The 19689-nt window shown below is 38.1% G+C and overlaps 1 protein-coding gene across 8 annotated transcripts in view; it reads right to left on the bottom strand.

Annotated features, from left to right (window-relative positions):
- Positions 1 to 19689, bottom strand: part of SRPK2 (SRSF protein kinase 2) — a 126721-nt gene that overhangs the window by 49907 nt on the left and 57125 nt on the right. The window contains exon 1 of one of the 8 annotated variants that reach the window (XM_038155333.1): positions 5019 to 5857. The exons of the other annotated variants lie outside the window; for them this stretch is intronic. Within the exon in view, the coding sequence (XP_038011261.1) occupies positions 5019 to 5065 (47 nt within the window). The 5' untranslated portion in view covers positions 5066 to 5857. Of the gene's footprint in view, positions 1 to 5018; positions 5858 to 19689 lie in introns of those variants that run through there. 8 annotated transcript variants of the gene reach the window in all.

Raw genomic sequence — 19689 nt, forward strand, 5'->3', positions numbered from 1 at the left:
TTCTTCCATTTTGGGTATATGTGGTCATAAGTACAATATATGAAATGTCTGCTTTGAGTTTCTCTCTGTACATCACTCATTCCTGTTAATTTAAGCACTCATTTTCCTAAAAGAAATAAGTAAAAGCAGCAAAAAGATTGCAGAGTCCAGCTGCAGTCAAAAACAAGCAAATGGAAAACTCAGATGTTTGTCACAAAAATTCATTATTACCCAAATACAAATAAATAACAAGCAGCTGGTTTTAGCTTCACGACCATTTACTAAATCTTTCTGTCTTCTTGTCTTCATAGAGGCAGTAGCAATTATTACTCTTCAAACACATGAAAATACTTTCTATTTGGAGAACTTTGATAACTTTGATCTTTAAGAAAGCAGTTACTCAAGGTCATTGGCTTAAGAAGTTTCTTTTTTTAACTGCCTAGATCTCTGATTTTTAAGTTTACTTTTCATACTTCTCAATGCAAAACTGAAGTTGATCTCTAGCCCAACCACCTCATAGAACATGGCATGTTTTATTTATTTTATGCAGATGTTGTTTCCAAAAGCCACTGCACTCAGCATGTTCTCCTGTCACATTCCCTCAATGAAGAGGTTGTCATTCTCAGCCTGTAAAGCTGCTCCACGTGCCCTTTGTCTTTCCAGATGTTTCCAGGGAAATGCCTTTCCATCCCTTATTCTCATCAGCCATTTGTCTTGGAGGCTGTAAAGGCAATTTTGGAGCTTTCCATTATTTTCAAAGCTTGCAAGTGAAGGACCTCTCATTTGACTGGATCTTCAATAAGCAAGCAGCCATTTCAGCAGAGTTAGGAAAGTCACCCCAGTATTACAGAGCACTGTCCAGCTGGCTTGCATGAGGCAGTTTTGTGTACTAAATACTGTGACAATTCTTGTTGAGATTTTCAGAATCTATTTTGTGTCAGCAAGTCTGAGAAAAAGGGTTATCAGACCATCTGACTCATCCCAGCCTTGGCATGCTTTACCTCACAGCATGGATGCTGGATGACTCACTTATTGGAATATTCCTATTTCCAACAGCAAGAGAGAGTCTCATCCATGGTGGAAAAGCACTCAAGGAATCCCAGCTGTCATGATATCCCAGAGGAACTGCCTCCCTTGCAGAGAAGATGCAAGTATTCAAGAGGCACCCGTCTCCAAGAGTGAGATCTTTCCATATCCTGTGTCTTGCTACCAGAATGCTGTGACTGAAGCTTCCTCTACCAGGGTAGTACACTCTACAGCTCAGGAAAGGAAGCTCACCTTGTAAAGGTAAATTCTGGACCCATTTTACAACAGGACAGCAACTACTACTTCCACGAGGCTACAGCCTCCAGTTCAATTCTTTTCCAGGGGTAACCTTCTCTCAGGGTTTGTCATGGAAGGACAATAGTGTCTGCTGCACCTGATCCCACACAGAGCTCTGAAAAACTGAACTTTCCTATTCTACATTTCAAAAGTCAAATGTCCAGGATAATTGGCATGGCACAATAAAGATCAGAAACACTGTGGTGCTGAGTTCTAATGGCAGTAAAGAACAGTGACAGCATGACTTGAAACCCATAACATTTTAGAAGCAGAAACTGAGGTCCAAGGAACATGGCAAGCTTACTGCTGCTGAAAATGTAAATGTTAAGGTGTTATGGTGGTGACAAAGCTTCTGATCTGCCTGGTGCTAAAACTATGACACATTACATATGTTTGTGATGTGCCAATGCCATGACTTTCACTGAGACAGTGTCAAAGGCAGCTAAAGTCTTCTCTGCCACTGGCTCAGTAACAAGCCTCAGAGAAGTCTTCAAGCTACGTAGACCATCAGTAATAATGAATGCTAAAGAGCTGAAGAAAACTCTGAGTTGAACCACTATGTTCAGGAGATGAGGCTAAGAAGAACTGGAAGCACAGAAGGATCATCTCCCCTTATGTATGTATGATCATCTCCCCCTATGGTTACTGCAAAGTTGGTTTTCTCCTCCTGAATGAAGATGTGTGTATGCAGTCAGTGCCACTGTGCATGCAGGCTATCACTGAGAGTTCTGATTTGCCAAACCTCTGAAAACATGATAGCTGAAGCACAGGCTGATTGCAGGATGGGATGGAGATATTCCACTATAAAATGAGACATCCTTAAATCATCAGCATGACAAGGCAGCCAAGCCTTGGGCAGCTGTAAAATGCCTTTGAGCTTAATCCTGATTGATAGTGTGGGTGCCAGACATAGGAAAAGGCTAATATTCCTCCATGAACATTTTATCTACTTGGATTTCTACAAGAGTTCCAGCTAGGGTAAATCAGTTCCCTTTAGACATTTGATGAATTGTTGCTAGGCAACATCAGACACAGACTAACTGTATAGTGCCAGGGTTGGGAAAGAAAGATGATGATTCATAGGGATGAACAGAGCCCTTCACACTTCTAAAGAATACTGCTTCCAGTTTGGTTAATCTTCTCAGAAGGTTTGACTTCTCAGAACATCCCACTTCACTGAGGTGGAGCAAGTACTTCGCATGTAGGAGGAATACAGAAATGCAAAGAGATCACTGAATCATTGGGGTCAGAAAAGACCTTTAAGGTCATCAAATTCAACCATTAACCCAACACTGTCAAGTCCACCACTAATTCATGTCCCTAAGTGGCACATCTACACATCTTTTAACACCTCCAGGGTTAGTCACTCAACCACCCACTCAAGATGAGCAAAACTTCACCCTAGTCACAGCAAAACTGCAGGATTAAGAAATCCCTCCCCTAAATGACTCCCAGTACTAAGTACCATTGAAGGATAACACAGAGGGTTGAAAAAACAAACAAGCAATCTTTTGTAAATCCAGAACCAGAGCAAAAGGACTGCCATAAAAAAAAAGAAACATTTTTCTTTAAGTCGCTGTGACTCGCTAATTTCTTTCTGAAAATCATTTCAAAGGAGTTCAGAAGGTGAAAACTAGAATAAAAATGCTAGAAGACTACACCTCAGTCTATTTTGTCCTGGTTTTGCCTCAGGACAAAACTTCCTTTGTCCTCAGTACATATTGCTATTTCCATGCAAATATATCAGTTATAACTGTGTATATATTTAACAGCGGCTTTCTATAATATTAGATAAAACGAACAATTATTTTTCTGTTGCAAACAGCAAACAATAAGTTTCAATTTCTATTGTTAGACATATCCACCTATCCAACAAATTTATAAAAATTGCCTAATGTTTTTGTGCCTTGAAATACATTTCCTGTCTAAAAATGTAGGTCTGCATCTCTTCCCTTGCATAAAAATACCGACCACAGCACAGCATCAGCCTTTCTCCCAGTGCCACCGCGTTGCCATGGAAACTGGACCCGATTTCTACTGCCAGCATAGGTTCCATGTAAGCAGGAAATGAGCTTAAGTAATATTTATATAATATGCAACAGAGAACATATATACAACATTTAGATTTCATTGGAGGCCTCTAGACTGGCTGAAGCAGCTTTAAGTATTCTCAGATTGTTTCTATCAGACATTCAAAGTATATTTTTATTACTAGCCTCAAAAGCATAGCATAGGAAATGCACACATATGTGGAATTCAGTATATTCCTTTCTCCTTGTTTTCACTTGAAAAGACAGACGAGCTCCACACTTCATAAGTAAATAAAATCATGTGTTGAAAAACACTAGAAGTTAATTTATTCCTTTAAGAGCCTTACTCTCAAAAAGGCATGACAGGAGACTACGACGGCTATTTTTTGTAACACAATCTGAAACAAAGGAAAGCCAACCTAACCTTCAGTACTTCTCATGGCATATTTTTCTTCTCTTCCCCTCCGCCCCCTTTAAAAAAATTTCCTATAAAAATACTGCTGTAAAAACACTGCCCCACAATTTTGGTGGGGGTTTGGTGCTGTTTTTTAACTCTGAATACAAGTTGTGTATGCCCACAGTCATAGAAGGGACCTCTGGAGATCATCTGGTCCAACATCCCTGCTGCTCCAGCCAAACCACCTAGAGTCAGCTGTCCAGAACCACCTCCAGATGGCTTACTTGGAATATCTCCAAGGATGGAGATTCTACCACGTCTCTCACGGGCAACCAACCCATGCTGGTGCTCAGCTTTCAGCACCAGGCATGAGACCAGGAGACACAACTTCTAAACAGCAAACAACCCACTGAATGGTGGCCAAAATACATTTTCAATATCAAAACAATTTTTTAGGCAGCTTACTGTAAAATGACGTAACACAAAATACCTTTCCCGCATACTTAAAGGGGTGGTAAAGAGACTTTCACATAGAAGAAAAAAAACTAAGTCTAATTTCCCTCAACTTTTTTAGACTCTAGCAGAACACTTTTTCAAAGGTAACATGTTTTGAAAATAACTACTGGTCTTAAGCAATTTTTTTTTGGTCTGGAAGAATCTCATACTAGAAATACTAGAGTGGGCAACAGAGGCAACACAAATTCTTTATGTGCAGACAACCTGTGAAAGACTCAAAAGCTGACTCAAATCCTTGGTCAGTACAATCAGAAATGCAATTTTTACTTCAAGTAGCTAGTTCTTCCCTATATTGTAAAGCCAATACCCAAAATCTATTCCTAGAGTCAAGTCTTACCCTCTTTCTCAGCTACAAAGCCTTGCTTCCATACAAAATGCTTTAAAGTTACAAACATTAACTGGAATGAATTGTCTTCAGGGCAGAAATCCCATAAAAAGGAGCAGATGCAGGAACTTGAGCACAACGATATTAGAAAGGCCATTCTAGGTCAGTTCAGTGATCCAAACAAACCAATAACCTATATTTAGAAAAACAGCTACATGCAGATGTCAAAGGAAAAGCATAACTAAGCACACAGGGATCCTTCCTCCTGTAAGCAGTTCCGTGTTCTCCAGAAAATGGCAGCTCTGAGGCCACCAGATGGGATTCCTGTGTATTTAGTAACTCCCACCTGATGTTTACTCCATAAATCTATCCAGTTCCCCTCTGGGCAAATGGAAACTTCTAACATCCATCTCGTATGGCACAGCATGAAATTCCAGAGCATACTTACACCTCTTCCAAAAGATCATCACCTCGTGTTTGTTCTGTATCTGCCATCTCAGAGCTTCAACTGATATCCTCTGAATCTTGTCCTGAAAGCCTGAGAACATTCATTCTGCAGTCACCTTCTTCCTGGCACACAATTTCAGAGACATCTACTGCACACCCTCTGCCATCTGTTTGTCAGCCTTGAAGATTCCTACTCAGTTTTGTCTTTTCTCACAGGAAAGCTGCTCTACGATTCAAGATCCTACCCTTCACTCTTCCCTGAACCCTGTCATGCTGCACTCTCGCACGCAATATTCCACAGGCAACGTGTGGCGGGCGTATATTTTGGTATAATGACATTTTCTACCATGCTGTCTCCTCCTTAATTTCTAATCATGTATTTGCCTCTTTTTATCACAACTGAACATGAAGCTGATGCTTTTATGAAGCATCTATTTAAACAGCAGTTCACTAAATAATGATTATCACCTCAGGATCCTTTATCTTATATGAAGTTATGATTCTTTTTCAGCGTGCATTGCTTCAACATTTGTTAGGCTGAATTTCATTTGCCATTCTGACATCCAAAATGCTGGTATTGAGTACAGTGAACTGGGCCTGATGTAGCTTTTTTGATGAAGATCCACCAAGATAACATGGAAGAGAAGAAATGCACATACTACTATCACATAACATAATCAAACTAAGTTTCTTTGTATCTTTGGGAAAACAAAGATTTGATTGGTTTTTTATTTGTCTCTAACATCCCAGGTCTATGACCAGCTCATGTAACTGTGACTCCCCAGAACTGTCTATTTACTTCATAATGAGAGTGTGATTATGGTATGAGTTATTAGACCTTTAAATAGAAGTAGATTAATCAGGAGCTCTAAAAGGAAATTACATTTCCTTTTAAAATATCATTTTACATTAAAATAATTATGTATCTCATGAATGTTAAATAAATAAGATTCTAGAATTGTTAAGAGACGTGAAATTAAAAATATTTACCAAAGCCATAAACAAAGACTCCTGCCCTGCTTTAGTTAACATTGGACAGTCCCACAAAACATATGCTTTGCAAAAGAATGCAGAGAAGACATATTCCTTAAAGTAATTTTATATTTGAATCAAATACACTACTCAAGTACTCTTGAAAAAAACATATACAATTTATAACATAACCTGGGACTTCAAAATAGTTACTGCTAAACTTGAATTTCTATGGATGTGATGAAATAGTTGTCACTGACAGGAAGAAAGTATCAACATGAAATACCAGGTAGTACAGACTAAATTAGAAAAGAATAGTGTTCATAATTGCAATTCTGAAGCCATATGCCAGGAAGATAAAATGTACCTAACATAGAAAGGTGAGGAGACTAGAAACTAGAACTCAGAAACCGAGTTCAGTGCTAGACAGTGTAGACTCAACTGTCCACAACCATGGCAGCAAAAAGGGGGAAATATACACATCAGGTGACTACTAAAAAATAGGTATTTAATTTCAAATGAATGAGTGCTATACTAGTAAATGAATAAACATCATTAAAAATAATTTTCCTTTTTATGGAGATATTATAACAATTGAGAGATAGGGTTGCTTAAGTTCCAGTGACAACTGTTTACACTCCCAGAATACGAATAAAATGAACCAAACATCACAAAATTACTTTTTGATCAGAAAAACTGTACTTCTCTGAAAACAGCTGCACTAAAAATATCCTAGTGACAATAGGTAAAGATAATTGAGAACAATTTTGAAATCAATAGTTTGAATTTTATTGTTAGCTATTTGCAGAAGTCAAAAATCAGTGCAGGCCAGACAGCTCCAAGCTTACAGCAGATTTTGGCTTAGCAGTCCAGAGAAGACAGCACTTTCTTCATGTTATTTATAAATTAGTAGAAGTCTTCCATGTGTTTGTAGCAAGGCAATATATTGAAAATTTTATTAAGTTTTGCAGGGTAGTATGTTTTAATTTCACTTCATTATTAGGACTGTGAAGAAATCTTGACTTTATAAAGCTATTTATTATTTTTCAGGTGATCAGAATGTATCCAAATAAAGCTCCTACAAAATTGCAACAAGCTGCAGCTTAATTCAATAACATAAAGTAATTTTCCCTTCAGCTATTTCTGTACAGACTGCTATTCCCAGAGATGCCTGTTATTTACCTATGTCTATCATTAAATAAAAAGTTTAAAAATCTTTATGAATCATTATGATCTATAAAAATGAATAATAAACCAATTCTAGTTTGAAAGCAGCTGCTCTTCATGCAAATGAGAACTCCAGTACCAGAGTGATCTTCGTTCACAGTCTGAGCATTCAGGAGCATTCTCAGCTGCACCTTCCACAAAAGGTGTCCTTTCTACTGCACATGAAAAATGTGCATTTGTCAGTACTGTGAGGAATTTTAGGATCAACTGGGCGAAAGGATAAGATCACTGTAACAAATACAACTAAATGAATAAGAATCTTTCAATGAAAACTGCTTTTAAAATATAAAATACTAGTTTGCACTTAAAATTCATGGTAAACCTCAGGAAGTTTGCTCTTTCTTTTTCTTTCTTTTTTTTTCTGTCAGATTCCTCTGGAAAAAGTACACCACTACCTTAAGTGCTAACACACAATCACATGTATCTGAAATAGTTTCAAAATGTATTGACTAGTAATCAATGACCAGAAACAAAACTGTTATAATGAAGTGGGCTTTAAGACCTATGGATATTTGGTGTTTTGTTGTTTGTTTTTTTTTTTAATCTGTAGAATAAAATACCAATCTAAGCTAAGACAAAGACAGGTGAAGGAATTCTTCCCAGCTGATCTTCAAGGCTTTTGCTCACTCCAGCCTCTCCACACAGAGCCTTCAGCTGACCCAGCCCAGCAAGAGCAGAAAACAGTCATAAACAGGAAGACACATTCATTTATTTCCTGTAAATTTTCTGACTCTGATAAATGTTTAGATCAATTAAAGGAAAACAGACGTCAGAAATGTGACTTAGCTCATGTTTTCTTCTGGTTCTGGTTTTGAACTGTGACTGGAAGTGCAGGTGCCACAGTCTCCACTAAAAAAAAAGGTTTTTGTCTCAAGAGCAGAGATCACAGCAAGAGGAGTGCGTAGGTACCAAGATTTTACTTCAGTTGTGAAGTAAAATAAAAACCCTGCATTGTTTTGCCCCTTCAGCCTCTGCTCCTTTTTTGCCATTTATTCATCTCTTGTATTGTATTTATTATTCAGTTAAGTGGTACATAATCCCCACGAAAGTAAACCACAATCTTTCTCACAAAATGTCAGGAGTAGACAAAAATTAAGCACTGCCTCTCTCCCCTTCTGCAAAGTGGTTAAGGACCTATGAAAACTTACTTGTAAAACAGGGTCCTTAAAACCCACAACTTTATATGTTCTATTTTGCAACAAAATTTTGTTCAGGTTGAGGGAATTCTCAGGAACCAGAAACAATGTGATCAAAACTGCTGTTACAGTTTTTAAAAAAATAGGGCCACCATAATTTGCTTTCTAATCAATGCGCACTGCAAAACATACACAGGCTCCACAGTGAAATAAACAGTATTATTTGCTCCTATAAAACAAATCTATTATTTCAGGGCACACAGATCATTGGGATGAGGACCTTAGGAATCATAATGTCAGACTTTATTCCAGATGTCCTCTAAGAAACACAGAAAATTTTCTGAAAACAGGTTTGAGGGGAAATGCAAAGCTTTCCATTTTCTTGAGATTACCTGTCAATTGTAAACTTGTATCAGGCTTAGGAAGGATTTTCTTTTAAAACTTAAATGCAGCAGTCAGGCTGCATATCTGTACAAGAATGGTTCTTTAGAAAAAGGTAGAAATATTGGAAAACATAACTTGCTTGTTGCAATGTTACTTCCCATGCTCTACTTGCTGTTGTTTAACTCTTTTAGAGTTGGGTTTTTTTTAATTCTTTACAGAAGATGAGAATCAGGATGCATGTACTCTTAGTGCTACGTGTGACTACACCTTAGAGAGGTGCAGCATTCTCCTACTCACATATGCACTGGAAACTGAGTTAACACCTGAAAGGCAGCTGCAGACTGCCCTGTCTCGGTTCCCACTGCTGGAGGAGTCAGGACATTTTTTTTTTTTTAAAGCAGAGAATATTGGTGTGGCAACATACATGAAATGAGCTGCTACATTTTGTTTTCCTCAGCTTCAAACAGTTTCTGCAAGCCTAAATTACTGAGCATATGATTCCATGCCTAAAAAAGGTTTAGGGATATAGGCTGAAGAGAAATCCCTACAATGGTGGCAATGCACTGACACTTTGGTTTTTTAACTTAAATTACATTCCTATTTGAAAGACACTGGAAGAAATTCACTAGGGGGAAGTAATTCACTGCTGGAAAAGATCAATTCTAAAAATGAACTGACTGCCTAAACTGCTAAAACTCTTATTAAAACCCACAGATTTACCAAGCAATCCACCTGAAAACCTCAGGTATTTGAAACAGGGTAGTTTTATTTAACCTATGGCAAATAACAAAGTCACAGTTCTTCTGCCTGCTTCTTCTTCTTCTACCTGAGATAGAAGAACAATTAAGAACTATGCCCAAAAAACCCACAATCATTTGCTCAATTTAAAACTTCACAGATTTTTTTAACTGTAAAATTGCATGAGCTTAAATAAAACTAGTAAATTCATCTTCTACAAGCTAAAAGTTACTGTAAATCAAATAAAAGGGCATGTAATGATTGCATCATTAAGTATGCTGCTGCAACAGTGACTACAAAGACTGGACTAACTCCTCTGCAAGAAGTTAAATGCTTAAGCTCAAAGTGATAATGGGGCTATGAACAATGTGTTCTTCCATATTTTTCCTCTAAATCAAAATAATAAAAAATAAAATAAAAAACCCAAATAACCTTAAAAATACACTTAGAAATACACTCTTGCAGGTCCCGTTTTTACAGCTCAATAACCAGTTCAAACCAAAGGAGGCCATATTTTGCAGAACCAGCCACCTAAAATAAACATGCAAAAAGGACAGGAAAGTTCAGAAATTACTGCTACAAGAGTGTATGAATAGAACAGCAAGTGACAGTTTTGGAAGTCTGCTCTCCAAACAGCAGAATCTGCCCTCAATTCTCCCAGGAGAGAGGCTGTAGTTAAATCAAAACATGTCTGAATACAGGGTCTAATCCACTCTGAAAGCTTATAGATGTGGGCACACTCATCTGCCATAACAGGCCATACTTCAAAAAGACTTCAACTCATAACACTAACAGCTCTTAAACTGTTATCTGTTTTACTCCTTACACCTAATCTACAATAATTTGAAAACACTGCAAATAATTATATAATTTAAAAAGGAAAAGTAATCATGAATGGTAGGATAAAGAAACATTCCATGAAAACTTTAAAAGGACAGTTGAACATCAGAATGAAAAATAAAGGCCCTCAGCATTTTTGATCAGATTTAGCCTTCGCCTGCAAGTGCACCACGGTGGTGTTAAAACTGTTAAGGCCTAAAGATAAGAATAGCAACAATCTTTTAATAAACAAACAATTATTGATACTAGGAATGAAAAAAATCACACTAGTATTTAGGCTCAGAGTTGTTCAACCAGACTGACAGTGAGTTGGTTCTTGTTAAAGCTGAGGAAAAAGTTCTAAGCCCAAAGATATGTTCACTTTCTTAAAATAATTTAATTTGATAAAAGCAAAAGGTATTCTATAATTTCAACCGTTTGCATTGCAAAGTTATTTCAGGAAAACACCCTCTTGCCTGTATCTGTCTCCAGAAGATGGACAAAGCCTTTATGCATTAAAGTTGCAACAATGATCCTTCTGCACAGAGACAACACAGCAATCTTCAGATAAAGGCTTACAGATCTGAGTTCACTTCTCCAGGAGACACCTGCCTTTCAGCACTTGCTCAGTGTCAGCTGCCCCAGAACAACACCTCTGTGTTCCCTGCAGGAAGACCTGTCCAGCAGGCTGGCTGCCAGCCCCTGGAGCTCAGCTGCATGTCCTGCTGCCCAGCACACCCACTGGCTTTCTGCAGGGTGAGACCTCCACAGCCCTGTCCCTGCATCCCAGGAATTTGGGAAGAGCACAGTAAACGTGAGTAGTGCCTGAGCAGGTCCACAGTGAAGAGCACAGCCAGCTGCAAGCACAGGTACCCAGGCACAGCCTGCCTGAGATGCACTCTGAAGGCACAGGAAGGGATGCTCGGCTCTGTGGAGTGCCCATGAGCTCTTGTCACTACACCTCTACCCACACAGCAAGGTTAGACCACTACAGGTAACAGCAGCCTTCAGCAGAAAAGTGGAGATGCCACCTTTGAACACAAAAAGCTGAGTGCTTTTGAAGGACCTACGGCTTGTATTATGGATTCTTTGCCCTCTCAAATTACGGTATGAGGGGAGAGAAATTGCTGTAGTAGAGAATAACATGAAGATATCCAATTCAGACTCTCATTTTATACTTAAGATTAAAAAAACGTTCTCCTAAGAAACGCGATCGCCGCATTTCCTGGAGATGGATACAATTACTGAATGTACACTTACACCAAAACAAAGCCTGGAGTTTAAGTCACTTGCCAAAATACTACAGTCTCTCCAAAATCAAAGGAGTTCTTTTTAAGTAAATCCGAGTATCACTGGCAGGGCCAGTCAGTCAATAGGCTGATTAAGAAAGGAGGTTCTTTGTAACCACACTGTAGAACAGTCTGTGTAAAAAACAGGCTAAAGATAACCTTGAATATTGTGAGAAAGAGTCCAGCAAAACAGAACAAATTAACTGTGTTTTTATGAGGATTTTTTTCTCCCTTCTTTCAGAAGGAAGAAACTGCAGACCAGAGTCACACAACTTTTACAATACCCTAAATCCAAAGTCATGCCACTTGCCCTCAAAGTTGCAAACAGGTCTGGCTGAGTACAATCTTACTCTTCAGCATTGCTCATGAACTGTCATTCAGATTTAAGAAAAAAAAAATTAAAAATATGGACAAGTGGGTGTAACATTCAGGCACCATGTGCTACACGTACACAGCGGTGAAAGGGAACTCTGCTGTTGATAAGGCACTATTAACATCTATAAAAAACTTTACAACTAAGCTTACATAAATGGCTTTTCCTATTGCTACAAAAAAGCAGTGGTATAACATTTTTACACAAAGGTTATTTTCAGCATTCTAAAGCATTGCTAAAGATCTGGACAAACAATGCATCACTGAAAATGGCTTGTAGCTTTCAGGAAATAAATTAGTGTGTGGGCACAGCCAAAAACTATGGCAGTACTATGGCAGAGACTGAAGTTACTTGCAAGACTGTAGCCACATTTCTGTGAGAGAGATTGAAACTAAGCTGGGAAATCAAAACAGAGATCTGAAACACACACAAGTGACAAGATGAATGTGATGTCAGCTACCATATGCAAGAATCAGAGAATGGAATTTGTATACCAGTTATGAAAACAGGAAAGCTATAGTTGAATCTACTTAGATATAAAATGGACTCCATTCATCTATAGGAACAGACTATAGGGTAGCTTGAAATTTCTCAACTGTAACAGAAGCAAAAGCTTTAATTAAAACCAAAAGAGAACTTCTAATTTTTCAAATTCTTTATTTTTAAGCCAACTTAAAATCAGGATTGCAACCTAAAGCCATTAAGCCCTGAGGTTAATCCAGTAAATCAGAAAGACCAAAGAATAGAAATTTTCCAAGAATTAGTACTCATCTCAAAACAGAAAAATTCTGGCTTTGGTTCTCTTAAAGGAGAACTCCAAAACACTGTCATGACTTCATTAATTCTGCATGTACTCCCAGCCCTTCAATTTCTATAAAATACATATAAAATGTGTATCATGCATATATAAAGTAACCTCAAAACGATTTAAGTGCTGAAAGGGTTTTTCCAGTTTTGTGTGAACCCCATAACCCTCCATCTATCTCACATAAACTGCAGTTACACTGCTATTGTAATCAAAAATTATGCTGCACCCACTTAAGAGTTTTTTACTTAAAAACACACACATGCCCCCTAAAATAGAACAACTTTAGAATACAGAAAGATGTAGGATTACATACCCCCCTTCTGCAAGTTCCTTATGAAGCACAAAAACCTGTACATTTTCCTTTTGGAATTTAAATATTTTCCTTGCTTGTTCTTACTTTCAACATAAAACTACCATCTATGTTAGAAGATTCTGTAGGTGGTTAAAATGATGTGATTATGACTTTAGAGATGATTAACCTAAGATTTAACATGAGATGTGAAGTTTTATTCTGTTTTGTCCTTTCCACCTCAGTCTGCCTTGATAAGGATTCAACAACTCTGCCACTTTAATTAAAACAGTGAGAACTACTAATGCACATCTGACTCATGCAAAACAGAGAATATACCAGACTAGAAATTTTATTTAAAAAATGTAAAGAGCTGGGTGAGCTCGAAAACATTTCTGAGAGTAGGAAGGGAACATTTCAGAACACCTTCATAACTTCTGTATGTATTTCAAAAATCAGGTACAAGTTCTATTTCTTCTTCATTCTGTACATGGCATGTCCAAGTGAATAATCATTCTACAGGGAACAGTTACTGCCTTTAGTGTAGCACCTGAAATGGCTTCAACAACTTACTGTTCACCGTTTCAAAACAGCCTCCACAATGAAGGACTAATACAGAAGTATTTTCTAGAAAAAGAACACCAAGCTTGTGATTTTTACTATATACTACAGATCACTTCCAAACCCACACTTATGAATTTTCTTATCTGCAGACATGAGACATTAATCAGGGATCTACACTGACCAAGCTCTTTTAAAATATAGCATGAATCTGCAATTATCAATACTTTGTGTATTGAGCGTATCAATCACTTTGCATATGTGATTTAACCGGTCTTCTACAATTTTACTCTAAAACAGCACAACTGTTATTCTACCTGTAGAGCTACAATAATCAGCAGTTGCAAATTCTCACCTTCAAAAACATCTTTTCTTACCTAAAGAGTTCAAACACTATCAGTGCCAAGTATGGTCCATTATTGTTCAGTAAGAAAAAGTCTACATTTACTCATGCCATTTACAGATTATAACTTAATTTTTTTCCAAAATAAAACTTATCTTGATAATCCATGTAGCTACTTCGAGTTCTGCTAATAGAACAGTTACACTGAGTCACATCAAACTTCCATCTACTTTGTCCATTGTCCTATTCCTGACGGTGCCTGAAACTGGACATCTCAGGAAGGGTACAGGAATGATCAAAACAACAGTCAAACACTGCCCACTCTGCAACAATTTGCTATAGGGGTCACAGATAAAATCTTTGTATTTATCAGTCTTCAGTGAAGTATTTTTCTACAAACTTGCTCAGTCACTCCTTGAACTGATGAAAGTTTAACATTCTGTGCCAAGAACATCTACACACTTAACTGCCCATATCTGAAGAATAATTTCCTGTTTGTTCAAAAATTGCAGGCAAGCTTCCTCTCTGGGAAGAAATTAAAAAAAATTATTTGCTTTTTTTGTTTTGCTCACCATTTAATATTTTCTATGTAATTTCTCTCAATCATTTTATTCTTTCTGAGATGAAAACCGCATTTAAGGCACGAGATAGTGCTTATTCACTATTTCCTTTCCTGACAGTTTCTAACATCATCCTTACAGTCCTTTTAAAGCACTGAGCTGTGACTTCTGTGAACCCAGCATTCCTCGAACACTGATGATAACTGCACTAGATCCCATCAGTAGATGTCAAAGGTTTTCCCCCCACAAGCTTCATTTCATATTTCTTACTCCTTTATGCACATTTCCCTCTTATAGCATTTCTTTCTGAAATTTTTTCAGCAATCCCTCAATTTCACTACCCAGACCGTACCAGTATGACTAGGGTCAAACTCCCTACTCCAGTTTTTTCACCTGCCTCTTCTCTTGCTCAATCCATCAAAAAGCCCTCAAAGCAAAACCAATCAGGTAACTTTTCTTTCTTACAGGTTAAGTGCAGTGAGCAGAAGAGTCACCAGTGATACAGCTGAAGCAAGACAGGGCACAGAACAAACACCACCAGAAGAAGGAATCAACACCTTCCATTCCTTCCTTCCTATTTTTCATAGCAGGAACCAATCTGTCCTTTTCTTTCCTGGGGCTGAGAGTGGATCTGTGGCTCAGTCACACATATGAGGTCAATTCAAACTCAGTGCTGCTGGCAAAGAGGCAGTTGGCTCCTCTCTCTCACAGCCACAGGCACACAGCCCTGCCCTCTGCACCAGCTCCAGCACTCCTTCACTCATGTCTTTTGGAAGTTGTCCTAACAGGCTGAAACATAACAGGCCAGTTGCAAAGTCAGTGCAAATGCAGGCATAACCTGATGTGGACAGAGGATGGATAGGTTACCTCAATGGTAATGAGCTCTGCGGACTGCACAGAGGATGGGTAAGTTATTTCAATGGTAATGAGCTCTTGGATTTACTGTTATTCAGTATATCTTTTGAGTGATATTTATTAGAATTATCACTTTAAAATCTCTACAATTCACTTGCATCCAGCTCGATTCTTCCAGTGAAAAGGACTTCTGCTTCTTTCCAGGTACTTCCTGTGCCTGTGCTTGTGTTCACACCACTGTGCTATGTGGCTCCCTAATCCAGATGAAAACCTGCTCCCATCCTCTGTGGCAATTTTCAGGCTCCTCAAACCCTCATCCAACTGATTACATCAAAAGCACCAGTGCCAGCATTAAAGATAAACAGAAGAAACCAGTGCTGGGTATGAGGCAAGACTTTAATCACAGGCTTAAGCCTACTGTGAAACTGTGGCCTTGTTGTGTTTTTTCAATACGAAGTATCTTCTGTGAAATTTTACACAGAACCTTAAGAACTATGCAGTCACATATACAATACAAATGGCTTAAAGGGTAAACACACATAGTTCATTATGGACTCACGAAGAACAAAACTCAGGCGAGCCAGGTGATTCACTCTTTCTCCTGCCAGTGATACTGAAATAAATATATATATACACACACACAAATCTTCTCATACTCTTGATCGGTGAAGTATGACCTTGTATTGAAAATCATTAGCACTCTATGTAGATATCAGCATCATCTTAACTAAGTCTTATTGACCTGATTAGTTCAATATTCTGTATTGTAAATTATGATAAAGAAATGCAGCATTTTTTAACAGATACTGCTTTGAGAATATATACATGAGTGAGTATTTTATGATAGGTATTGCATGCATTTGAGCCATAGCATTTACTAAAGGTAAAGTAAAACTTTACTTAGAGTAAGTAAAACTTACATTTTACTGTATTAACAGGGTTCCTTTGCCAGGTGTTGCCTTTCATCTCAGGATGAAACCCAATCATGCAATATTTTTAGTCACTGGTACTTGAAGGTCCCTCCTTTTAAACTGCTTCAGAGAGAGCAAATGCCATCACCCTAAGTCACCTTGTCAAAAGCTCAGTGACTTGCACATATTTTTCTTCTACCTCCATAAAGAGCTATTAACAAGGCTGCCCTGTCCCCTAGGGTTACTAAAACTCAGATCAAATGTCCTTTCTTACTAGCATGATCTACCTATGCACTGTTCTAACCTTAAAGCCTAAACATCTTTCCTGCAACAAAAACATAACATTTCAGACACAGTGAACTTGAAATCATTATTATGGTCTGTAACAACTACTTTCATGTTTCAAATGAGTCTTTGACAGTTCTCAGGTCTCCAGCTTCTGGCTGAATTACCCAAATCACTGGAATGGGCAAAAACACATAAGGTAATTCTCTAGGGTATTTTGGTGGGGTTTTCTCTCACAATTCAGAAATTTTTTTCTTGAAAGTATTTCTGTTGAACTAGGGTTAAAATTCAGAAAAATTTTTGATTCCAAGACTGGTCTAAAATAGCCATTATATTGATTACAGATCAGAACACATTTTCTCATTCCACAAATAACTATTTATTGCCATGTATGACATATTCAGGAGGATGTTACACTGAACACATCATTACCTCATATGAATTCGAACAGGACTGCCAATGCCTTGCTTTGGCAATATTCTCCTTTTTAGAAATACAGAGGGGATGCATCCCATGTGCTGGACATGTAGTCTTTGTAGGTCAAAATGTTACATATTTCTTTTTTAAATATCAATGACTACATTGTGAAAACTTTATCAAACAGAAACAGAATGCCTTAAAAATGTAACAAGTTCCATTGCTGCCAGTAAGAACTGCTGAGACAAGAAATCAAACACCTTATACCACACAGATTGATTGTTGCTGTAGATTGGTGAATTAGAAGATGCTGGAATAATTAATTCCGAAAAGGAACAGTAAAAATGGAAACCATCAAAATGCAAGGATAGCAGCTGTCCTGGACCCTTCTGGAGAGAAGTAATAAAATGTCACACTCATGATGTTCCTATCAGACAACCAGGATGCAGAAGAAAAACCCCATGAAAGTCTCAACTTTCATCCCCCCCGAATTGGAAGGAACTGGGTGATAAGGCTCTACAAGACCAAATGAGCCTGTTTTGTAGGTGAGCTCCTTTTCCACATCAGCCTTCAAGGAGTGGCTGACTTTGCAATTCCTGAGTGGGAACCATGTACCCAAGAATATTTCAGAGTTTTTCTTACTGCTGTTTCATTTTAATGTACCTTAAACCCAAAATACCCACGCAGCACGTTAAGGTGAAGATCGCAATATCTAATAATTAAGATGAAAGAAATGTCTGCCTACGTAGCAGGTAGACATTGAAGGATTGCTAAATAACTCAGTTAGGTGGAACTATGCATGAACTTTATTAGGCATTTCATTATTCAAAATGCTGAAAGACATTCCATATTGTTACTTAATACAAATGAGCTTCCATCTAGATGAACATATTCTTTTATGCCAGAGTTTCTGTTAAAACCTGAAATTTCAATTGCAACATTTTCTTTTAACTAATGCTATAATGTTTACCAACTGCAGCTATAATGGACTACAAGAAAAAGGTACACAAAATAATGGTGAAGCACTAAGGCTGCCTTAGAATAGTAACAAGAGAATCCTAGGTGAAGTTTTAAAACCTAAGCACAAATGTTATGCTCCCATCCAGAATGCAGGCTCTGGCACTTACCTGATTCACCACTGAACTAACTCAGCTCATACTGGCAAAAACTTTTTGGGGCAAAGAGGAGTTCAGGAAGGCTGGTGCTAATGAGGAAAAGCTGGACCACTCATTTGGGCTGCAAAACACTGAGGCTGCAGTGAGCCCTTCCCACAGAGCCACACACCAGAGCTGTTAATCCCTTCTAGTTCAGTGGGAAGCATAAGGAATCTGGGTAAGCCTGTCATGTCACCAGCACCAAAATCCTGTTACAGGATTTGCCAACTGGAAATCCAGCGACTATCCACCTTAAAGAGAGCTGGGACAGTGTAAGGTAACACCAGCTCCCTAGCTACTTGTTTCTGTGCAAGAAATCAGCCTTCCTGTGGGAAAGCAAACACAACAGGGACCTAATACTATACCCACAACTCATTAATCATTAACCCCAGTACTACCAGACACTAATTTCCTAACAAGCTTACAAGGATCCAAGGAGGGCAGCAGCACTGCCACACTAATCCAAGTAATCCTACCATTCACAAGCGTGGCTCAGCTCGGGTGTGCACAAGCACAGCGAGCACCTCCACAAGCTACAGAACAACTGCTGTTTGCTGCTGTTACACCAAAAAATTCCAAGAAAGCACAAGCCTCATCAAAAGGTAAATCAAAGTATGTTAAACCCAGTAAAGAATTATCACAACCATGCCTTAGTTCGTCACTGATCCGTAACTGCACAACACAACATGGAGAAACAAAAATGACCATATAAATGGTCAGAAGAGTGATCAAAATGGCTTAGAAGTTAAAGCAGTACGAATACAACAGCATTTGAGAACCAAACATAGGCCTTGTGCTTTGACTGTCACAGGCTGGTATCATTTCAGCCACAGCACAATCACATCCTGAGGGACAGTAATGACTTTGGTGCTATGCTTAGAACCCTAAGGACTATCCAAATAAATAGTTATTGATGAGTCCTAGAGGGAGATACATCAAGCTTTCCTCAGGCAAGGATGTTCTAATCATCAGCCTACTAAAAGTAAGCTAGAAACAAGAGTATTAGATGGGGACAGATAGCTTCAATCAATGTGGGCATAAATTAACGCTGCTCATTGAAACCAGAGTTTTGCCCGCCTCAGTCAGTATCTGTTTCTTTTAGCTAATGCTTTAATGTTTGCAAACTGCAACTGTAGCAACAGTGGAAACCAGATAAGGAGTCACCAAAACAATGCTGAGGTATTAGGACTGACTTAAAACAAGTGCAAGAGAATACCAGGTGAATTTTTACCTTTTTTTTCTTAAAAAGCAGGAGCATTAAGCTAAACACATAAAAATTTAAAGATATATATTGTGCCTTTACACGTCAAAAAATTTCTCAAAACTGAAATACCATTCTTTCTTAAAAAAAACAACTAAGGGGGAAAAATCCTTCTCTTCAGACAATATACATGTCTCTCCATACTTGCTTGGAAGAAACATATATATGCATCTACCAGTCTTTAAGAAAAATCAAATCACTTGAAAGAAGAGTTCTAAATAGACAAACCACAGTCATACAATTAAAGACATGCTAGCAATCTCCCGTGAATAAAACTCTCCGTGTTTATA

Source organism: Motacilla alba, chromosome 1A (assembly GCF_015832195.1).
Source record: "Motacilla alba alba isolate MOTALB_02 chromosome 1A, Motacilla_alba_V1.0_pri, whole genome shotgun sequence".
In the NCBI taxonomy this organism is placed as follows: domain Eukaryota; kingdom Metazoa; phylum Chordata; class Aves; order Passeriformes; family Motacillidae; genus Motacilla; species Motacilla alba.